General features: G+C 37.0%; 1 protein-coding gene across 2 annotated transcripts in view; it reads right to left on the reverse strand.

Moving 5' to 3' along the window:
* KIT (KIT proto-oncogene, receptor tyrosine kinase) overlaps positions 1-17,135 on the reverse strand; it is an 80,546-nt gene that overhangs the window by 4,512 nt on the left and 58,899 nt on the right. For both annotated transcript variants that reach the window (XM_037897767.2, XM_037897768.2), the window contains 12 exons: positions 16,049-16,163; positions 14,528-14,721; positions 13,396-13,502; positions 13,184-13,310; positions 12,757-12,861; positions 12,558-12,668; positions 10,282-10,432; positions 8,232-8,320; positions 5,977-6,104; positions 3,312-3,434; positions 785-896; positions 588-687 (listed from right to left, as the gene is read on the reverse strand). In XM_037897767.2, coding sequence (XP_037753695.1) covers positions 588-687; positions 785-896; positions 3,312-3,434; positions 5,977-6,104; positions 8,232-8,320; positions 10,282-10,432; positions 12,558-12,668; positions 12,757-12,861; positions 13,184-13,310; positions 13,396-13,502; positions 14,528-14,721; positions 16,049-16,163 — 1,462 coding nt within the window. The remainder of the gene's footprint in view (positions 1-587; positions 688-784; positions 897-3,311; positions 3,435-5,976; positions 6,105-8,231; positions 8,321-10,281; positions 10,433-12,557; positions 12,669-12,756; positions 12,862-13,183; positions 13,311-13,395; positions 13,503-14,527; positions 14,722-16,048; positions 16,164-17,135) is intronic.

Genomic DNA, 17,135 nt, shown 5'->3' on the forward strand with positions numbered 1-17,135 from the left:
GCGTAAGGAGTTGCTACAGCAGGATAGCTACCTATTTAAAGATAATGGGTCTGATATTGACAAATTTGAAAAAAACACTACACTGGAAATGGCTAGTAAAAAATACTAAGGAGTTCTCCCCATTTGACAGTAATGGAAGTTCTGCGTAAGGAGTTGCTACAGCAGGATAGCTACCTATTTAAAGATAATGGGTCTGATATTGACAAATTTGAAAAAAACACTACACTGGAAATGGCTAGTAAAAAAGATGCTTGGACCATCTTATTCCAATCAGGAAGTAGAACACAACTACAGAAATTGTACAAGTTGGTGCAATTTAACCAGTTTACATCAACTGAAACTGCTTAGAATGCTCTGTGTATTACCTTTATTATCTTTACCTTAGAATATCTTTAATGACAGAGCCATTAGACCATAAAAGGATCACAGTATGCAGGTGTTATACAATTAAAGCTAGTTCAGCTGTGGAAAATTTGAAGGGGAAAAAAAGGCAACATTATAAGGTACATTTAGCCCATATCTGGAAGTTTTACTTCCTTTGTTTCAAAAATTATTGGCTGATTAGTAAGTGATAGCTTGTCTCTTACATTTCAACTGGTGCACATTCTGGACTAAACATTCTGTATCCTTCCTTAATCATTTTATAAAACTTGGAGTCCACAGGCATTCCAGGGTAGGGGCTGCTTCCTGTGGATACAACATTTAATTAATCAATGCCATTTTAAAATCAGAAATAAACTCTAGGTGAAATACAAAGTACACATTCAATCAGTAAATATCTTACCTAAAGAAAACAGTTCCCAAAGCAATATTCCATAAGACCAGACGTCACTCTCGAAAGTATAAACACAGTTGAAAATACTTTCAGGTGCCATCCACTTTACAGGAAGCCGAGCCTTTACAGGGGTTGGGTATGAACGTGAAAATAAAAATTAGACAAGCAGGTTAGAAAATTTAATAATATCAAATGTACATTTATATAATGGTTACCTATCTTTTTATATATTATTACTGAAGTGGAATTCTCTCTGCAAGTCAGAGTGCAGAGATACCATACAGTTACTGATCCATCACTGTACAGGCTTTCTACATTTTTACCATTCCTTGCATTCTGATTAGTTTAAGTGTCTGATTTGCATAACAGTTATATAGTTGTGGCACCTTAGAGACTAACAAATTTATTTGAGCATAAGCTTTCGTGAGCTATAGCTCACTTCATCGGATGCATCAAGTACTCAGGTGCCACAAGTACTCCTTTTCTTTTTGTGAATACAGACTAACATGGCTGCTACTCTGAAACCAGTTATATAGTTGTTTTTATAAACAGTGTGTGACTCCCTGTTTCTGCTTTAAAATGGATGATAGCCAATCAGAATGCAAGGATTTGTATAAACATGGTATGGTTGTTTAAAATAATCAGACTCTGAATATGCATATCTCTTTATTTGAATTGGCTATTATGCTTACACTGCTCTGATGCACTCCAGTTTTTCAAACAGACAACCAAGGCAGCTGCTTTAGTTTCTAATACACCCTCCCCCCCTCCCCCCAAAAATGCAAACTGCTGAAAAGGAAATGGTTAAAAAAAGTGTTCAAAACCTCTTGATTGATTTCCTTTCTTCCCTCTCATTCCTTTGACCTTTCCGCTGTTCCCAGAATGTTTGTATTGCAACGGGAGAATCCCAGCCCTTTCCTTCTAACTCTTTTGAAACAATGTATACCAAAATATATTATAGCTACTCTGTCTAGGAGAGCCTTGATGTCCTGTAGGGAAGGGAAGCAGGAAGTAGGGAAAGGACTTAAGAGGAAGAGAGGAAAATGAGAAGGGAAAGGAAAGGGTAATATCTTTCCATCAACTGCCTAGAGTTATGGGTGACGAAAAGAACATGTAGATGTTGGAGTAGATGAGCAATTTGAGTTACTCATGGTTTACTAAATGAAATATATAGCTGCAATAGTTAGATATTGGAATAATGTTTGGCTGAGTTAGAACAACCAAATACTCGTGCAGCTACTTGCAGCAGAAGTGGCTGCCACCATTGTTTGGAGCATCAATGCTCCTATAGCCGTAGCTGGGTTTAAGATCAGGCCAGACACAATTAGAGGAGCCCCTCCCACAGCAGCCCCAGTTTCCCTTCTTCCCCAACAGCTGCTGCCTATCCTTCTCTAACCTTCTCAGACTAAGAAAAATCCTATTGTCAAGCAGCTCAGGGCAACCTAAAGCATAGTCTAGACAAGTGTAATGTAATTAGTTACTGCCCCCCCTCACAAGCTGCTGGCCTGCACTTAAAAATCCTTGATCAAGCAGATCCTGACTTGAGGTTGAAAATTAAACCTGGCCTCTCACTTCAGTTTCTTTGTAAATGTCACTGAGGAGCACTCAGTAGATATTTTACCAACCCAGCCTGGCTGCTTTGCTGAATTCTTCCTCTGACTTCAGTTGTACCCTATACTGAACTTTGGGAACAGCACACATGGCTGGGGCAGATCTCCAAAACCAGCTGACAAATGCAGTCTTTTTCACTTAAGCCTTAAATGGTCACATTCTGGTTACCTTAAAGACTGCCTCTTCCTGTGGGACACCAAAGCAGTTGATATTATCAAAGGCACCTAAGCGATCACCCATTGGGTTTATTTGGGAGGAACAGGCACTTTCAGTGAGAGAGGGACTGTGGAATTCTCTACCCTTCTCAGCTTGCCACAGCTTGATTTTTTGTTTCTTCAGCATGCTTCTGTAGTTTATTCCCATATGTGTCAGATTTTCACCAAGGACCCATGACCAGCTCTGGCAGTTAAAAAGGGACTTAAACTGGGCATAAATGCAATGTGCATTCACTTTAAGATTTGGTGAAAAGGGGTCTTAGTGTAATTGTGAATAGTCTGGATTGGAGTATTCAGACTTTTCTTTTTTGGACCAAAATGTCACATCTCACTACAGTCCATATCTATCTGGATCTACAACTGCAAGTGTCAGGTTATGTCTGTTACATATACAAATTAAAGTCAGTTTCATTGCTAACCTCAGAATATACAACCAGTGAAAAATCAAGCCTATTTCTGCTTCCCACTTTGTCCTACTCAATAAATATCCCACATTTAGAATACAATTTCTGTTATCTGCATGATATTTATAACAAAGCAAACACCATAAAACCTGATTTTTAGAATATTGTTGTATGAATACTTATTTTAATAATTAACCAAACAAATACAGCACCACTAAGTTTAAAGGATATAAAAATAATTAAATTTTAGAAAAAGATTCTTTCACAATTAAGACAATTTAGAATGCTTCCGAGTCAAGTACTTACATTTCCTTTGACCACATAATTTGAGTCATTCTTTATATCTCTAGCAAGGCCAAAGTCACAAATTTTTGTTATTCGACCATGAGTGAGAAGTATGTTTCTTGCCGCCAAATCCCTATGAATGCACTAAAGTAATAAAACAAGCAAACAGGAAAATATTTGTTAGTATGTTCAGTCCTTTTCACTGCTGATGCAGAATTGCTGACTGTGTGTGTGTTTTCTTGAATATACATGTACTTAACGATACATAATATATAGTGCAAACTGAAAGTCAAAGCGTTTGAGTTTAAAAAGCTTACTTGGCTATCAAGCTTTATAGCACGATGATGTTACCGAAACATACAGGAGGCAGTGCATATACTGCTGTCTATAGTTAAGGTGGCCTAAGCATTTCCATTAGGAAGGATCATTTTCTGTTCCTTATAACTTTCTCAGAGTTTTACACTTTCAGCTGAAGTTCAGTGTGCTTGCTCTGAGCCAGAAATTTCTTTTTTCTGAAAGTTTCATTAAAAAGCGATTGGGCTATTTTCTAACACAGTCAGAATGGGAAAAATGCAATTTGTTTCTATGGAAAAAAAATTATAGTTTTTTTTAAAAACAATTTTCATGACCTAGGGGAAGGTCATGGAAACTAGAAATTGGCAAAAAATATAGGGTCAAAAATTCAAAAGCACTTATATTACTTAGGAACCTAATTCTCATTTTCAAAAGTGACTTAGGCTTTCATTAAGACTTGTTTGTGGGGCAGGAGGTTTAAAATTACATATATTTGTTTTTACAGTGGATTCAAAATATACTGACAGGTTTCAGAGTAACAGCCGTGTTAGTCTGTATTCGCAAAAAGAAAAGGAATACTTGTGGCGCCTTAGAGACTAACCAATTTATTTGAGCATAAGCTTTCGTGAGCTACAGCTCACTTCATCGGATTCATTCAGCATGCACAGGTGCCACAAGTACTCCTTTTCTTTTTTCAAAATATACTGTACAACGTAATGTTCCTAGACTTTGTTACTTTTTTTCATATTAATTGCCAAATTGTTTTCAAAAAGTAAAAATCTTATTGCAACTACAGGGACATTATTAATAGCTCTAACTTTCTATTTGGCACAAATCCCTTTCTGATATTCCATAATTTTTCCTATGAAACCTTTAGAAAGCACAGAGCACACAGTGTGTCCAAATGAAAACAATTTGTGGGTCTCTATGTTGATTTTAACATTTTTTAAAAAAATTACAAAGATACTTCAGTAGGAAACTAAAAGTATCCCATATGTTAAACCAAAACTTTGAAAATACCCATCCTGTAATGATCCACTTGTTTAAGAAGGTGTTCTATGGTTCAAAAGTATCAGATCATCCAGGGTTTAATTCTGAACACATACATTTTGTGCAAATAGACCTTTCTTCAGCGGTCTTCTAATGCTCTTCAGTTTGTAAACTGTTTACAGATATCACAGAGAGTAAGCCATCTAAAACATTCATGATTTTACTGTCTTTTTGGAGGGATCTCCTCCTTTGAAGATCAGATTCATTCACAAATTCTATCTAGTTTCCACAACTATAAAAGTCCCTTAAAAATTAAGTCTTCAGGGCTTGTGTGGGATCAGATGGCACCAAAAAACAGATGGAGATTTTATTAGACTGGCTGCGTGCTCCAGGAGTCAAAGGGAAGGCTATAGACCAGGGGTGGCCAAACTTATTGACCCTCTGAGCCGAACTACGACAATCTTCAGAAGTTTGAGAGCTGGGCACGCCAGTTGGAGCAGGGCTTCTGCCCTGCGGTGGGGTGGTGGGGCTAGGGGCTTCTGCCCAGAGGGTAGGGGAGTCTCAGGGTGTCAGCCCCAGGGGACATGCCTGCAGGGGCTCAGGACTTCACCCCACGGGACATGCCTCCTGGGGATTCAGCCCCATTCCTGCTGAAGCCCTGATCCCGGCAGGTGCACCCTGCAGGGCTGAAGCCCCAAGACACCCCCCTCCCTGCTGGGCAGAAGCCCCTAGCCCCACCACCCTGCTGCCGGGCAGAAGCCCCAAGCTCCCCCGCAGTCTGGTAGGTGGAGAATGGGGACGGGGGGGCCTCTGTGAGTCGCACTTTAATCATAAAAGAGCCGCAGTTTGGCCACCCCTGCTATAGACCAAAATCCTCAACCCCACCAGCAGGACATAGGAAGTAGCAACAGAAAAGGACCTGCTGCTCCTGCTTTCTCCATACACACACAGTCAGTGGAGTTTGTGGATACGGTGCACACACCCTTACAACTCCTCAGGCCTATCCCTCCCTTCACACTTCTGGGCACAGAGCCATAGCATTGCTCTGTTCCATGCACTGAAGGAGCTCTCCAATTCCCAGTGCCCTCAGCAGTGGAAATGCAACAATTCTGCTGCCTTTTGAGCATTGTACTCCCAGAGGTAACCTAGAGGTTTTTCTTCATGCGAGTAAAGTCCAGGGAAAATTAATTCTGAGCAGACTAGCACTTTTCAGGGCAAAACTCTAGGCTGGTAAAATGCAGGACTAGATTTACACAAAGGAATAGACTAGTCAAGTCTTCACAGTACAGCAGAACCCTGTTAATTTGCAGCGTTTGTTAAAAAGATTACTGAACAGGTGAAATAGTCATGTTTTAAAATGTCAATATGTGAAGAAAACCTGTCACTCAAATTCACAACTTACATTTTTGGAGGCAAGGAAGCTCATGCCCTTTGCCACTTGATAAGAAAAACTCAGTAGATCTTCAACGTCCAGAGCCAATTCATCATCTTCTAATATGGCAATGGTAACATCTTGATCCATATATGATCCTAAGCAACACAAATGCAAACACTTTATAAATGGACTAAGTATGATGGCCTGGAAACATATTTGGCTTATATTTATCAGAATGTGGTGCTGAATAAATAAGGAAACTCAGTCCATATACAGAATCATAGGACTGGAAGGGACCTCAAGAGGTCTGGTATTCTAGTCCCCTGCACTCAAGGCAGGGCTCAGTATTATCTGACCATTCCTGACAGGTGTTTGTCAATCTTGCTCTTAAAAATCTCCAATGAGGGAGAGTCCGCAACCTCCCTAGGCAATTTATTCCAGTGATTAACTACCCTGACAGCTACCCACCACCCCACCTAATGTCCAACCTAAACCGCCCTTGCTGCAATTTAAGCCCATTGCTCCTTGTCCTATCCTCAGAGGTTAAAGAGAACCATTTTTCTTCCTCCTCTTTGTGATGATCTTTTATGTACTTGAAAACTGTTATCACGTCCCCCTTCAGTCTTCTCTTCTCCTGACTAAACAAATCCAATTTTTTCAATCATTCCTCATAGGTCATGTTTTCTAGACCTTTAATCATTTTTGTTGCTCTTCTCTGGACTTTCTCCAATTTGTCCACATCTTTCCTGAAATGTGGTGCCCAGAACTGGACACAACTGGACTCCAGTTGAGGCCTAATCAGTGTGGAGTAAAATGGAAGAATTACTTCTCATGTCTTACTTACAACACTCCTGCTAATACACCCCAGAATGACGTTTGCTTTTTTTGCAACAGTGTTACACTGTTGATTCATATTTAGCTTGTGATCCACTATGACAGCCAGATCCCTTTCTGCAGTACTTCTTCCTAGGCAGTCATTTCCCATTTGTATGTGTGCAACTGATTGTTACTTCCCAAGTGGAGTGCTTTGCATTTGTCCTTATTGAATTTCATCCTATTTACTTCAGACCATTTCTCCAGTTTTTCCAGATCATTTTGAATTTTAATCCTATCCTCCAAAGCACTTGCAACCCTCCCAGCTTGGTATCATCTGCAAACTTTATAAGTGTACTCTCTATGCCATTATCTAAATCATTGATGAAGATATTGAACAGAATCAGACCCAGAACTGATCCCTCTGGGACCCCAGTTGGTTTGCTCTTCCAGCTTGACTATGAACCACTGATAACTACTCTCTCGGAATGGTTTTCCAACCAGTTATGCACCCATCCTTATAGTAGCTCCATCTAGGTTGCATTTCCCTAGTTTGTTTATGAGAAGGTCATGCGAGACAGCATCAAAAGCCTTACTAAAGTCAAGATATACCACATCTATTGCTTCCCCCCATCCACAAGGCTTGTTACCCTTTCAAAGAACGTTATTAGGTTGGTTTGATATGGTTAGTTCTTGACAAATCCATGCTGACTGTTACCTTATGAGCTTCTCGGCATTTGCAAGTTGATTGCTTAATTATTTGCTACATTATCTTTCCAGGTACTGAAGTTATGCTGACTGGTCTGTAGCTCCCCAGGTTGTCCTTATTCCCCTTTTTATAAATTGGCATTACATTTGCCCTTTTCTAGTCCTCTGGAATCTCTCTAGTCTTCTATGACTTTTCAAAAATAATCACTAATGACTTAGATATCTCCTCTGTCAGCTCCTTGAGTATTCTAGGATATATTTCATCAGGCCTCTGTGACTTGAAGACATCTAACTTGTTTAAGTAATTTTTCAGTTGTTCTTTCCCTATTTGAGCCGCTGATCCTACCTCATTTTCATTGACATTTACTATGTTATATGTCCAGTTGCTACTAAACTTTTTATGAAAACTTAAACAAAAAAGTCATTTAGCATGTCTGCCATTTCCACATTTTGTTATTGTTTTTCCCCCGGCATTGAGTAAAAGGCCTACCATGTCCTTGGTTTTCCTCTTGCTTCTAACAATAACATCCATTACCAAAATGGTAGAATAATCATTTGAATCCCTCATCTAAATGTTTTCACAACATAGAGACACATGAAGCCTTTTTAACTGAATTTATTCTTTTTTTAATCCTTGTCACATTGAATTAGGGTTTTAACTGGACACATCCATCATCAAAGATCATTTTAAAATTGAAAAGAAATCAGAAATCCCTCTTTGTACTATAGGATGTGGGTTAGATTTCTGGATAAGTACTTACCTGTCTTCCCTGATCTTCTTTTATCTGCTTTTGGTGGAACAACATAAGAGACTCCTGGTTTCATGTCCATGTATTCATTGATGACATCACTGTGTGGATAATTTAGCATAAAAATATTAAGAACAAATCTGCATCTAAAATTTTACAAACAATTAACACTGGAAAAACATAAGGTTTGTGAGTGTTAATTATTTTTAAAAAGAAAATAAAAATTCTATACAGAGAGTGATGAGATTTGACAAAATAGGCTATAAGGATGTGCATTATAAGATAAGTAATGGTCTGATCTCAAAGTCTGGAGTTTTGTTCAGATAAGCACCCAAATTTTTTTTTTTTATATTCCTTATAGTTAAGGTTGAGTCTGGAAAAGAAATGGCTAGATATTTCTGATGACATTCTAATGTTTCCTTCTTCTATTCAGGACAGCTTCTATCAATATATTCGGTAATTCAAGTTTCAGTTGAAATTCAGAAGATAAAACTGGAGAGAAAAGTTAACTGAACATCAGAATTTCCAAAAGGGTTCAAGTTTGGTTGCAGAAATCAGGATAAGTTAGAGGGAATTTGTATTTTTTTTAAATCAGTTTTCCCATCCCTATGCATATTCAAATGTATGGACTCTAATTACATATAGTTTATAAATATATACCTAGGGATTTACAATGATGAATATTTTTCCATTTAGTATCTTTTTGAACTATATGGACACAAAAATTCACTTTACCCTGCCCATATACAACACCTTTTATCCAAGAATATCTTTTCACTTTGCAAACATTACGCTTGGTCTCACAACAAACCTGAGAGGTAATTAAACACTTCACCCCTCCACTGAAGGGCAGAGACCTCTGGGGTGTTATGCAGCTGCAATTCAACAGCACACAGCAATACTCAAATTTGGTAAAGACTCTACAGACCCCATCCAACCTTTTATAAAAAAGTGCTATGTGAAACTCAAATAATGAGATTCTCAGCTTTATATCATATTTGAAAGATGGCACCTCCAATAGGAGTCATAACCTCATGGTGGGATTCAAATGGAAACTCCAGAACCACTTCCTTAAACACATAGATGGTTTCTTCAGTGTTGTCTATCCATGTACTGATCTAGCATGACTGATCTAGCATGACCAGTCTTCTCTTGAAGATGTTATGGCACAATGGTGATATGGCAGATACATCCTTAACACCAAAGGGACATAACTCCCTACTGTAGCAAAGTGCTTTAGCTACTACTAAGAGCTCTACTGGATTCTTTTTAAGTTCAGTTTGCTAAAGTAGAGTAATGGGCTCAATGCTGCAAAGTATAGACTGAAATATAGAGCGGGTCCTTTATTGCTATACAAGTGAAGGTTTGGTAAATGACATCTTCAGTACTTTAAAGAAAAGAAGGAATTAGGAGAACCTTTGCACAGATGTATGTGAAAATGTCCTAAGAAGAAGAACTTGGGTTGTATCTTAAATGGAATTCTTTAATAATATGCAGGCGGATGAACACTAGGGGGAAAAAAGAGTGCAAGAACAATGTTTGGGGAAATCCTAACTCCAAAATAGTGGCACAGGGTCTTTTGTCACAAGATCTGTATGATTTAATGCAATACTGAAAGGCATTATTTTTTGTTGTAAACAGCCATTTGCAAATGCAGGAACTCATGGTAACACAGAGTGCTATAACACAACAACATTAGCCATATTGTCATTTACGTTGCAAACTGACTGCTGCCAATCATTAGCAGTAATGATAATTAAAAATAAAGATGGAAGTTTTTGATCCAAGGAGTGGCACTGGACACAATCATAGAAAAGCCGTTGAATCAGTAAAAATAGAAGTGTATGAAATAATTTGAACTATAATCTTTAAAACAAACAAATTACTTGTAAAAATTAAATCATCTTTTTATAATAAACTGATTTTTGAAATAAACTGATGCAATCTTTAGAAAACACTACACAAAAGCCCTCTTGTGATTTCTTTTCACTAGATCAGCTTTGATTTACCCTCCCTCTGAACTTTCTGGCTATGCCTTTATGTAGTAGCAGATTATTCTTACCATGCAGGCCCTTTTTGATGCAGAAGGTTCTCGTAAACTCCTGTTTCTGCATATTCGTCATGCTTTGGGCAAATAAATGAATCGCGTTTCCTTCTCAGAAAATTCAAAAGATCACCATAGCAGCAATATTCCGTGATGACCAGAGTGGGGCCTGCAGATGCAGAGGGAGTTTAAAAGGTGGGTATAAGCTTTGCTTTCAGAATCAAAAATCTTATACAAAAATATTATTCAACTAAACACACAAAATGTCCTATTTGAAGTCACACTACACAGCATTGTCTAGACATGAAAAGTCATAGTGAAGTTACAGCAGCAGTTTCCTCATTCATGGACTAGTTACTATTGTGCAAGTAAAGCTATGTCATTCCCAATTAATTTTCCCCCCATCAATAGTATCACACTGTATAAAAATTAAACAAATAAGTCTTTTTTCCCTCTTCATGTGATAATGTTTCTGGCCAGACACATCTGTATGATTTTGCTCACTTCCTGAAGGAAGTTATTTATTCCAAATATTAGAGTAAGAGGCTTCAAACATTAATCCTTTTGATTCACTTCTGTTTACAGTAGAGCTTCGAGTTCTTTCAGCTATGTTTTTAAATAATGTAGGGTGTTATACTCTGCAGTATAATGGGAAAAATCATTCACATAGAACAGTCTGCTGAGACAGAAAACTCAGTTACACTAGATCTTAGAATATTAAAATGAAATTTAAAAGGGGAATTAAAAGTCACCAACAGCATAGATGTTTATAGATCATATGTATGCTTTCCGAATGAATGACTGCAGCGACGGCATTTGAATATGTAATAATGCTGCCCATTATTTCATTCGTAGGATCATTCTGTACCAATACATCCTCATAGTTTTTCTTTAGTTTAATAATTATGGTTTTCATAAGAGCAAATACTATAGTTAAGATTACATCAGGATTATTACAAACCCTATATTTTCATAAGCTTATATTTTATAAAATTCTCTTTTTTGTCTGAAATAGTCCATGCATTGATTCAGGCCATAGAATTTGCTTTGTGGATCATTTGAACCAAATCCTTTCAGTCATTTCTGAATTATGAAAGGGTGGAATGTTTTGCATAAATCTAAAACTCTGAATTTTTCCAAGATTTTTTCCTTTGAAAAGTAAAATGGAGAAATTAAAAATTACAAACATTTATGTTAGCATAACATGCAGGTTACACATTTAAATGCAGCAAAGTTAAGAAATCACTGTATATAAGCTTCAATTATTTGTTGGATTTTATTATGTGTGCATGTTAACATTACTGTTTATGTTCTTAAATATATAAAACCAAAATGTCCAGGATGTGCAATGTAAACAAAGTTACTTACTTTGAGAACCTTACTTTTTCATTTTTTGACTGATAAGTATTTAGAATTAATAACCCTCATATTCCAATAATAAATGTTTGTTGCAGTTTAAATAGATTATCTGAGGACTGTACAAGATAATACATATACCAGTTCTACAGTAGATAGTAATGAATAACTCAGTTCAGACACTAATAAACCATAGAACCATAGAAAGTAGGGCTGAAAAGGATCTCAGGAAGTCATCAAGTCCAGCCCCCTGCTCTGTGACTGGACCAAGAAAACCTAGACCATCCTTGACAGGTGGTTTGTCCAATTTGTTCTTAAAAGCCTCCAATGATGGGGACTCCACAATCTCCCTTGGAAGCAGATTTCAGAACTTAACTACCCTTATAGTCAAAAAAGTTCTTCCTAATATCTAACCTGAATCTCCCTTGCTGCACATTAAGCCCGTTACTTTTTATCTTACCTTCAGTGTACATAGAGAACAATTGATCCCCATTCTCTTTATAGGAGACCTTAACGTATTTGAAGGCTGTTATGAGGTCCTGACTCCCCCGCAGGTTTTTTTCCCTCAAAACTAAACATGCCCTTTTAATGTCTGTTCTCATTTTTGGAAGCTAATGTTGCTGACGACAAACGTAGACAGCCCATTTTGTGAACTCTTAAGAGGAAGCTGTTTTATGTGCCAATCCAATGGAGTCCAGAAATGGACCATGTGCTGGGTCATGTCAGCAAAAAACTAATCTTCATTTCTAGCCAGAATTACTATGGTCTTGGGGTTTTTTGTGTGTGGATTTTTTAATACGGTCTCAAGTCTAGAAGAAAGGTCTTACATGAGAAGGTTAAACATTTCATCATGACTAAGCAATTCAAGGTATGTATGGAATAGGTTTCTACTTCTACAATAAGGCAATTACAAAAATCCAGTAATCTCATAACTTTACCTCCAACAGTGCAGGCTCCAAGTAGATTCACAATATTAATGTGGTTACCAAGGTAACTCAGAACTTTGAGTTCAGACATTAAGGCTTCTCTCTCCGTTAAATGGGCACTTGCTGGAATGAAAAACATGTCATTCAGCAAATTCAGTATACAATAGAAGAAAGTTAGGAAAAAAGAATATTGTACATAGTAGAAACTTACGTTTGAGCATTTTTACTGCTACTGTCATTGCAGCATCAGATTTAAACAGACCATATGCAGTAGCCTCCACAACTTTCCCAAAAGCTCCAGCACCAAGAGTTTTACCTAAAAATTGCCAGACAACTTTTAATGGGTGTCACAACATTTTACCTATCAGTGGTTCTTTTTGCTTTATATTAAAAAAAGATCAGTAGTAGATTATTGGATCAATTTAAGCCTATTTATTCTTCTCAAAGGAAATGGAAGTAGTTTAAGACAGGAAACTGTTTCCTCAAATTGCATGCTGAAAAGCAGCTGTTGTCATTATTATATACTTTAGTATTCAATATATTATTGATAGCAAATGCTATGTTTTCATGACAAGGTCTCATAGAAAAGGGATTGAAAATTTCACATTGGAAATGAAGTTAAATAAACCTAAACTAACCAAAACTCAATCGGTTTCTAGGAAACTCCCATTTCTGATCATATGGAAGTTGTGTTGGGTCTATATAAACATAGTTGTTTCCATTTATTTCTTCAACGACTTTCCACTGAACTTCATATTTGGGTTTCTGGAAAAAAAGGGGAAAAAATGGCCATTTTACTGCTAAAACTTCAACAAGAACAACTAAGATGAATGTGTGCATCTGATTTTACCTGTAGATATTTGTACACAAGAATCATTACTATGATGCACATCAGTCCTGCTGCTACTCCAAACCCTATCAGTAAAGGAGTGAAGAGAGTGTGGGTACTGATATGTTCTAGAAAGAGATAGAGAAAGTTGTTAAATGTAAAATCTTTATCCCTCTAATTGTTTTTCTTCCTCAGGGAATATTTTCTTTGTTTCGGCTGGAGCCCAGATGCTTTTCCCTTTTTCCCCTCCCCCCACCCGAAGGCTGAATATCAGAACCCTCCTAAATGGACAGAACTGTAAGATGATGTTGCCTGATGGCAAGTTGAGACATCTCTTTACCCTGGAAGCTGTGCAGTTTAGTTTGTTTCTTCAGCACTCCCAGCCCCATCAAACTAGGAAGCGTGAAACCAAGACCAATTAAACTCAGGGTTTCTGCATGGTAGCACAAAGTTCTATCGTTAGCCCATTAAGACAGCTCTCGCCAATTATTTTTAGCTTTAAAAACAGGATTCATGTCAAATTAGTGAAAGAAAAAGTTTCTTAACTGAACTTTTCTCAAAGTCCCAATTTTTTAGCTTATCCAATGATTAATATGCTCTCTACAACATATTCTTTGGAAGCAAAGAATATGGACAATAACATAATCTTGTAAAGATCAATATGCCTCAAATCTGACCCATTTTTGTTTGTATATTATATATGGCACATAGTATAGAAAAAGAACAGCACAGAAACCTTAGTTTTTGCACAGAAGGAAACAACAAAGAACAACATACAGGTTGCAACTGATAAGTATTTTGGCATTTCCACTTTTACAATTCTGCGAATTCTTTTATGCTGCTATGGAGACCAAAACTCATTAGCACCCTCTAACCAGTATGTTTGCAATCTGTTGTTAATTATTTTTATTACAGTGGCACCTAGAGGCTCCAACCAAACTCAGGGCCCCATTGTATTACAGTTTAAATAAACAGGACAGACAAAGGTGTGAGAGGGCACAGAGAGGGAATATTACTGAGCAGGTCAGTGGCAGAAACAGGCAATCTATTTAAAATATGGGTCTTACTGTAATTATTTGTGATGCACAGAGCTAAAACATCCCATCATCTTAATTACATTTTATACATTTCTATATACCATTTTGGCCACTACCTTTAACAGCAAAGTTGAAAAAAGCAGTACTTCTGGCAACATCATTGGAAGCCTCACATGATATAGTGCCATTGTTTCTGAATGTGCTGGCATCAATGGTACTTTCAACCACTATCCTTCCAAATGATGGAAAAGATGAATTTCTATAAAAGATCTTCACATCCACTGGAGATATAGCTGGTGAATCGAAACACCTGGGAGAAACATTGTTGACAATTACCCCTTTATGGATAAATACTTGGAGTAAATTCTTCATTATTTGAACTTTCTTCTAAGATAAAGTTCAATATTTACAGCCAGATCCTCAGCTGGTGCGAATTGACACAGCTCCATTGAAGGATTGAGCTGAAGAACTTGCTTTTTATACTCTAATGATCAGATCTGAAGTATATTTTTTCCTCTGTGTGCAGAATTATATATGTAAATCCTCCATGACAACTTAACTGATACCTACACAGCGTGGCTCTCTGTTCTATTCTACTGGCTACTCCACATATAGAAGTTTATGAGTCTGCTGCCGCCTTTGAGCTATGGAGCCTGGCTCTTTAGCTCAGGCTATCAGATCCTTAGGTCCTGGTTTCAACTCCCACTGTTGATAACTTATTCAGAGACATTGTGTTTTAATAAGATAAAAATATATCCGTGGCCAATCTACAACAGCACCATATGTATCAAAGAACAAAATACCCAGCACTGCCTTACAAGCTGTTGTTTCTAAGAGCTACCCTATGAATTGGTCAAGAAAAGTAAGTTTACTCTTTTTTGACCAGTCAATTGTAATGTTAAAATTTGACATCTTTACTATATAAAAGCAAGCATGCTAATTTTAGCAATATTACCAGTAACATAAGTTATAAAACAACACAGATTTTCCTTAAGAAGACTAAAAAAACAGACTATTTAAGGCTTAAAAAAAATGATTCCAGTGAGATATATGTGACTTGTTAGTACTATGTCTCTGATAGAAGAAGTGAGGAGCATTTTACAATGTGTTTCACAAATATTCTACCTCAATCTTCTTAGAGACCTGGTAATTTAGTAATTTATTTTCATAATAACTCCAGACACATTTAACACGTAATCTACTGTATACACATGGAAATTTCATTATCCTGTGTCCTGGAAAATTGTGTGATTACATGATAAATCCAAAAGATAATAGCCATATACAGAAACTCTTCTGTAACTGTCATTCTGTGAAGTTACACAATTAGGGTCAAATTCACCCCCGGGTAAAAAGGTGTGAAGCCTTTGTAGTCAGTTGGCTTACAGCAGAACTCAATTTGGCCTTTAATGTCTAATCAGTAAAATACACTGAGTATCCTCCCTTCAAGGAACAAAACAAAAACAAAAAAAATCAAACAAACAAACAGCACAAACCTAAAACAATCAAGACTATGCTTACAGAAATAATGCAACAGTTGAACAGGTATTTGACTGTCTTCTTTCAACATCTTATTGCTTGAATTTTAAATCAGGTGTGTCAGGTCACTTTTAAGGCACATTCTGGAAATTACTCACCTCTGCTCAGTTCCTGGACAGAAACGCCAATCTATTGTAGGGGCAGGGAAGCCAGCTGCCACACACTGGAGCATGCCATTGCTAAGTCTGTCCGAAGTGAGAATCTCTGGTTTTGCTGCAATAAAATAAGTGAATACTCATGCTTTTGGTGAATAAATAATTTTCATTCTGATTTATTACTAATTCTGGCCCTAATTTTGCCAGCATTTATGCATTGGACTACTCACTTCCATAAAGTCGTGCATGTGCATGAGCGTTTGAAGGATCAAGGCCTGTATGACCACATCTTTCCTACAGTATCATTTTTAACATGAGCTACCTATGAAAATATATTTAATTTAAAATTATTATGTTGACAGGCTAACCTAGATTTTCCAAAGAAGGCAAAAGTAATACAAAGCAAAATACTTGATCTGTGCAAGAATTTAAAACAACACAATCACAGCTGACAAAGTTTAACCCACCAGAAAAAAAACCACCTTCCATATTTTGGAACAATTAATAAAGTTCCAACTTCTCTGCTGGTTGATCCCTCTAACATGCATTAACACTGTTTTTTTCATGATTGTGAATGTACTGTATCTGTCACACCACACTTCTGTTACATCTGCCTTTTATGTAAAACAACACCATTGCACATCCAGGAAAGGTACTACAATGAAATATACAAGAATTTCCCACAATGAATTGACTAGAGAGTTGGGATTTGCTGTGTATTTAAAACACCCTGCAAATTCTCTAGATCATAGTTGATAGAGAGCAAGATTGTTGTAAGAAACTACCCAGCAAATTAAATATCAAAGGCAACTGCCCAAAAGGGTTTGAGCAGTGCACAATAAAATATAGATGTATATTTACAAATACATTGTCATTGGTAGTTCAGGCTTGAATTTTACAAAAACTGCTTTTAAGAGATTGCACATGTAGGAAATAAAACTAATTGGATGAATACATTAGATTCCTAAAAAGTAAGTCTCAGTTAATTCATTACTTTACAAAACATTGTATTGAGCAGCTTCCTTTCCTCAAGACACTATATTTTGTTTTAGTATATCAAGAAATAACAACATTGATGTATTTATTTAAA

The sequence above is a fragment of the Chelonia mydas genome, chromosome 4 (genome assembly GCF_015237465.2).
Source record: "Chelonia mydas isolate rCheMyd1 chromosome 4, rCheMyd1.pri.v2, whole genome shotgun sequence".
In the NCBI taxonomy this organism is placed as follows: domain Eukaryota; kingdom Metazoa; phylum Chordata; order Testudines; family Cheloniidae; genus Chelonia; species Chelonia mydas.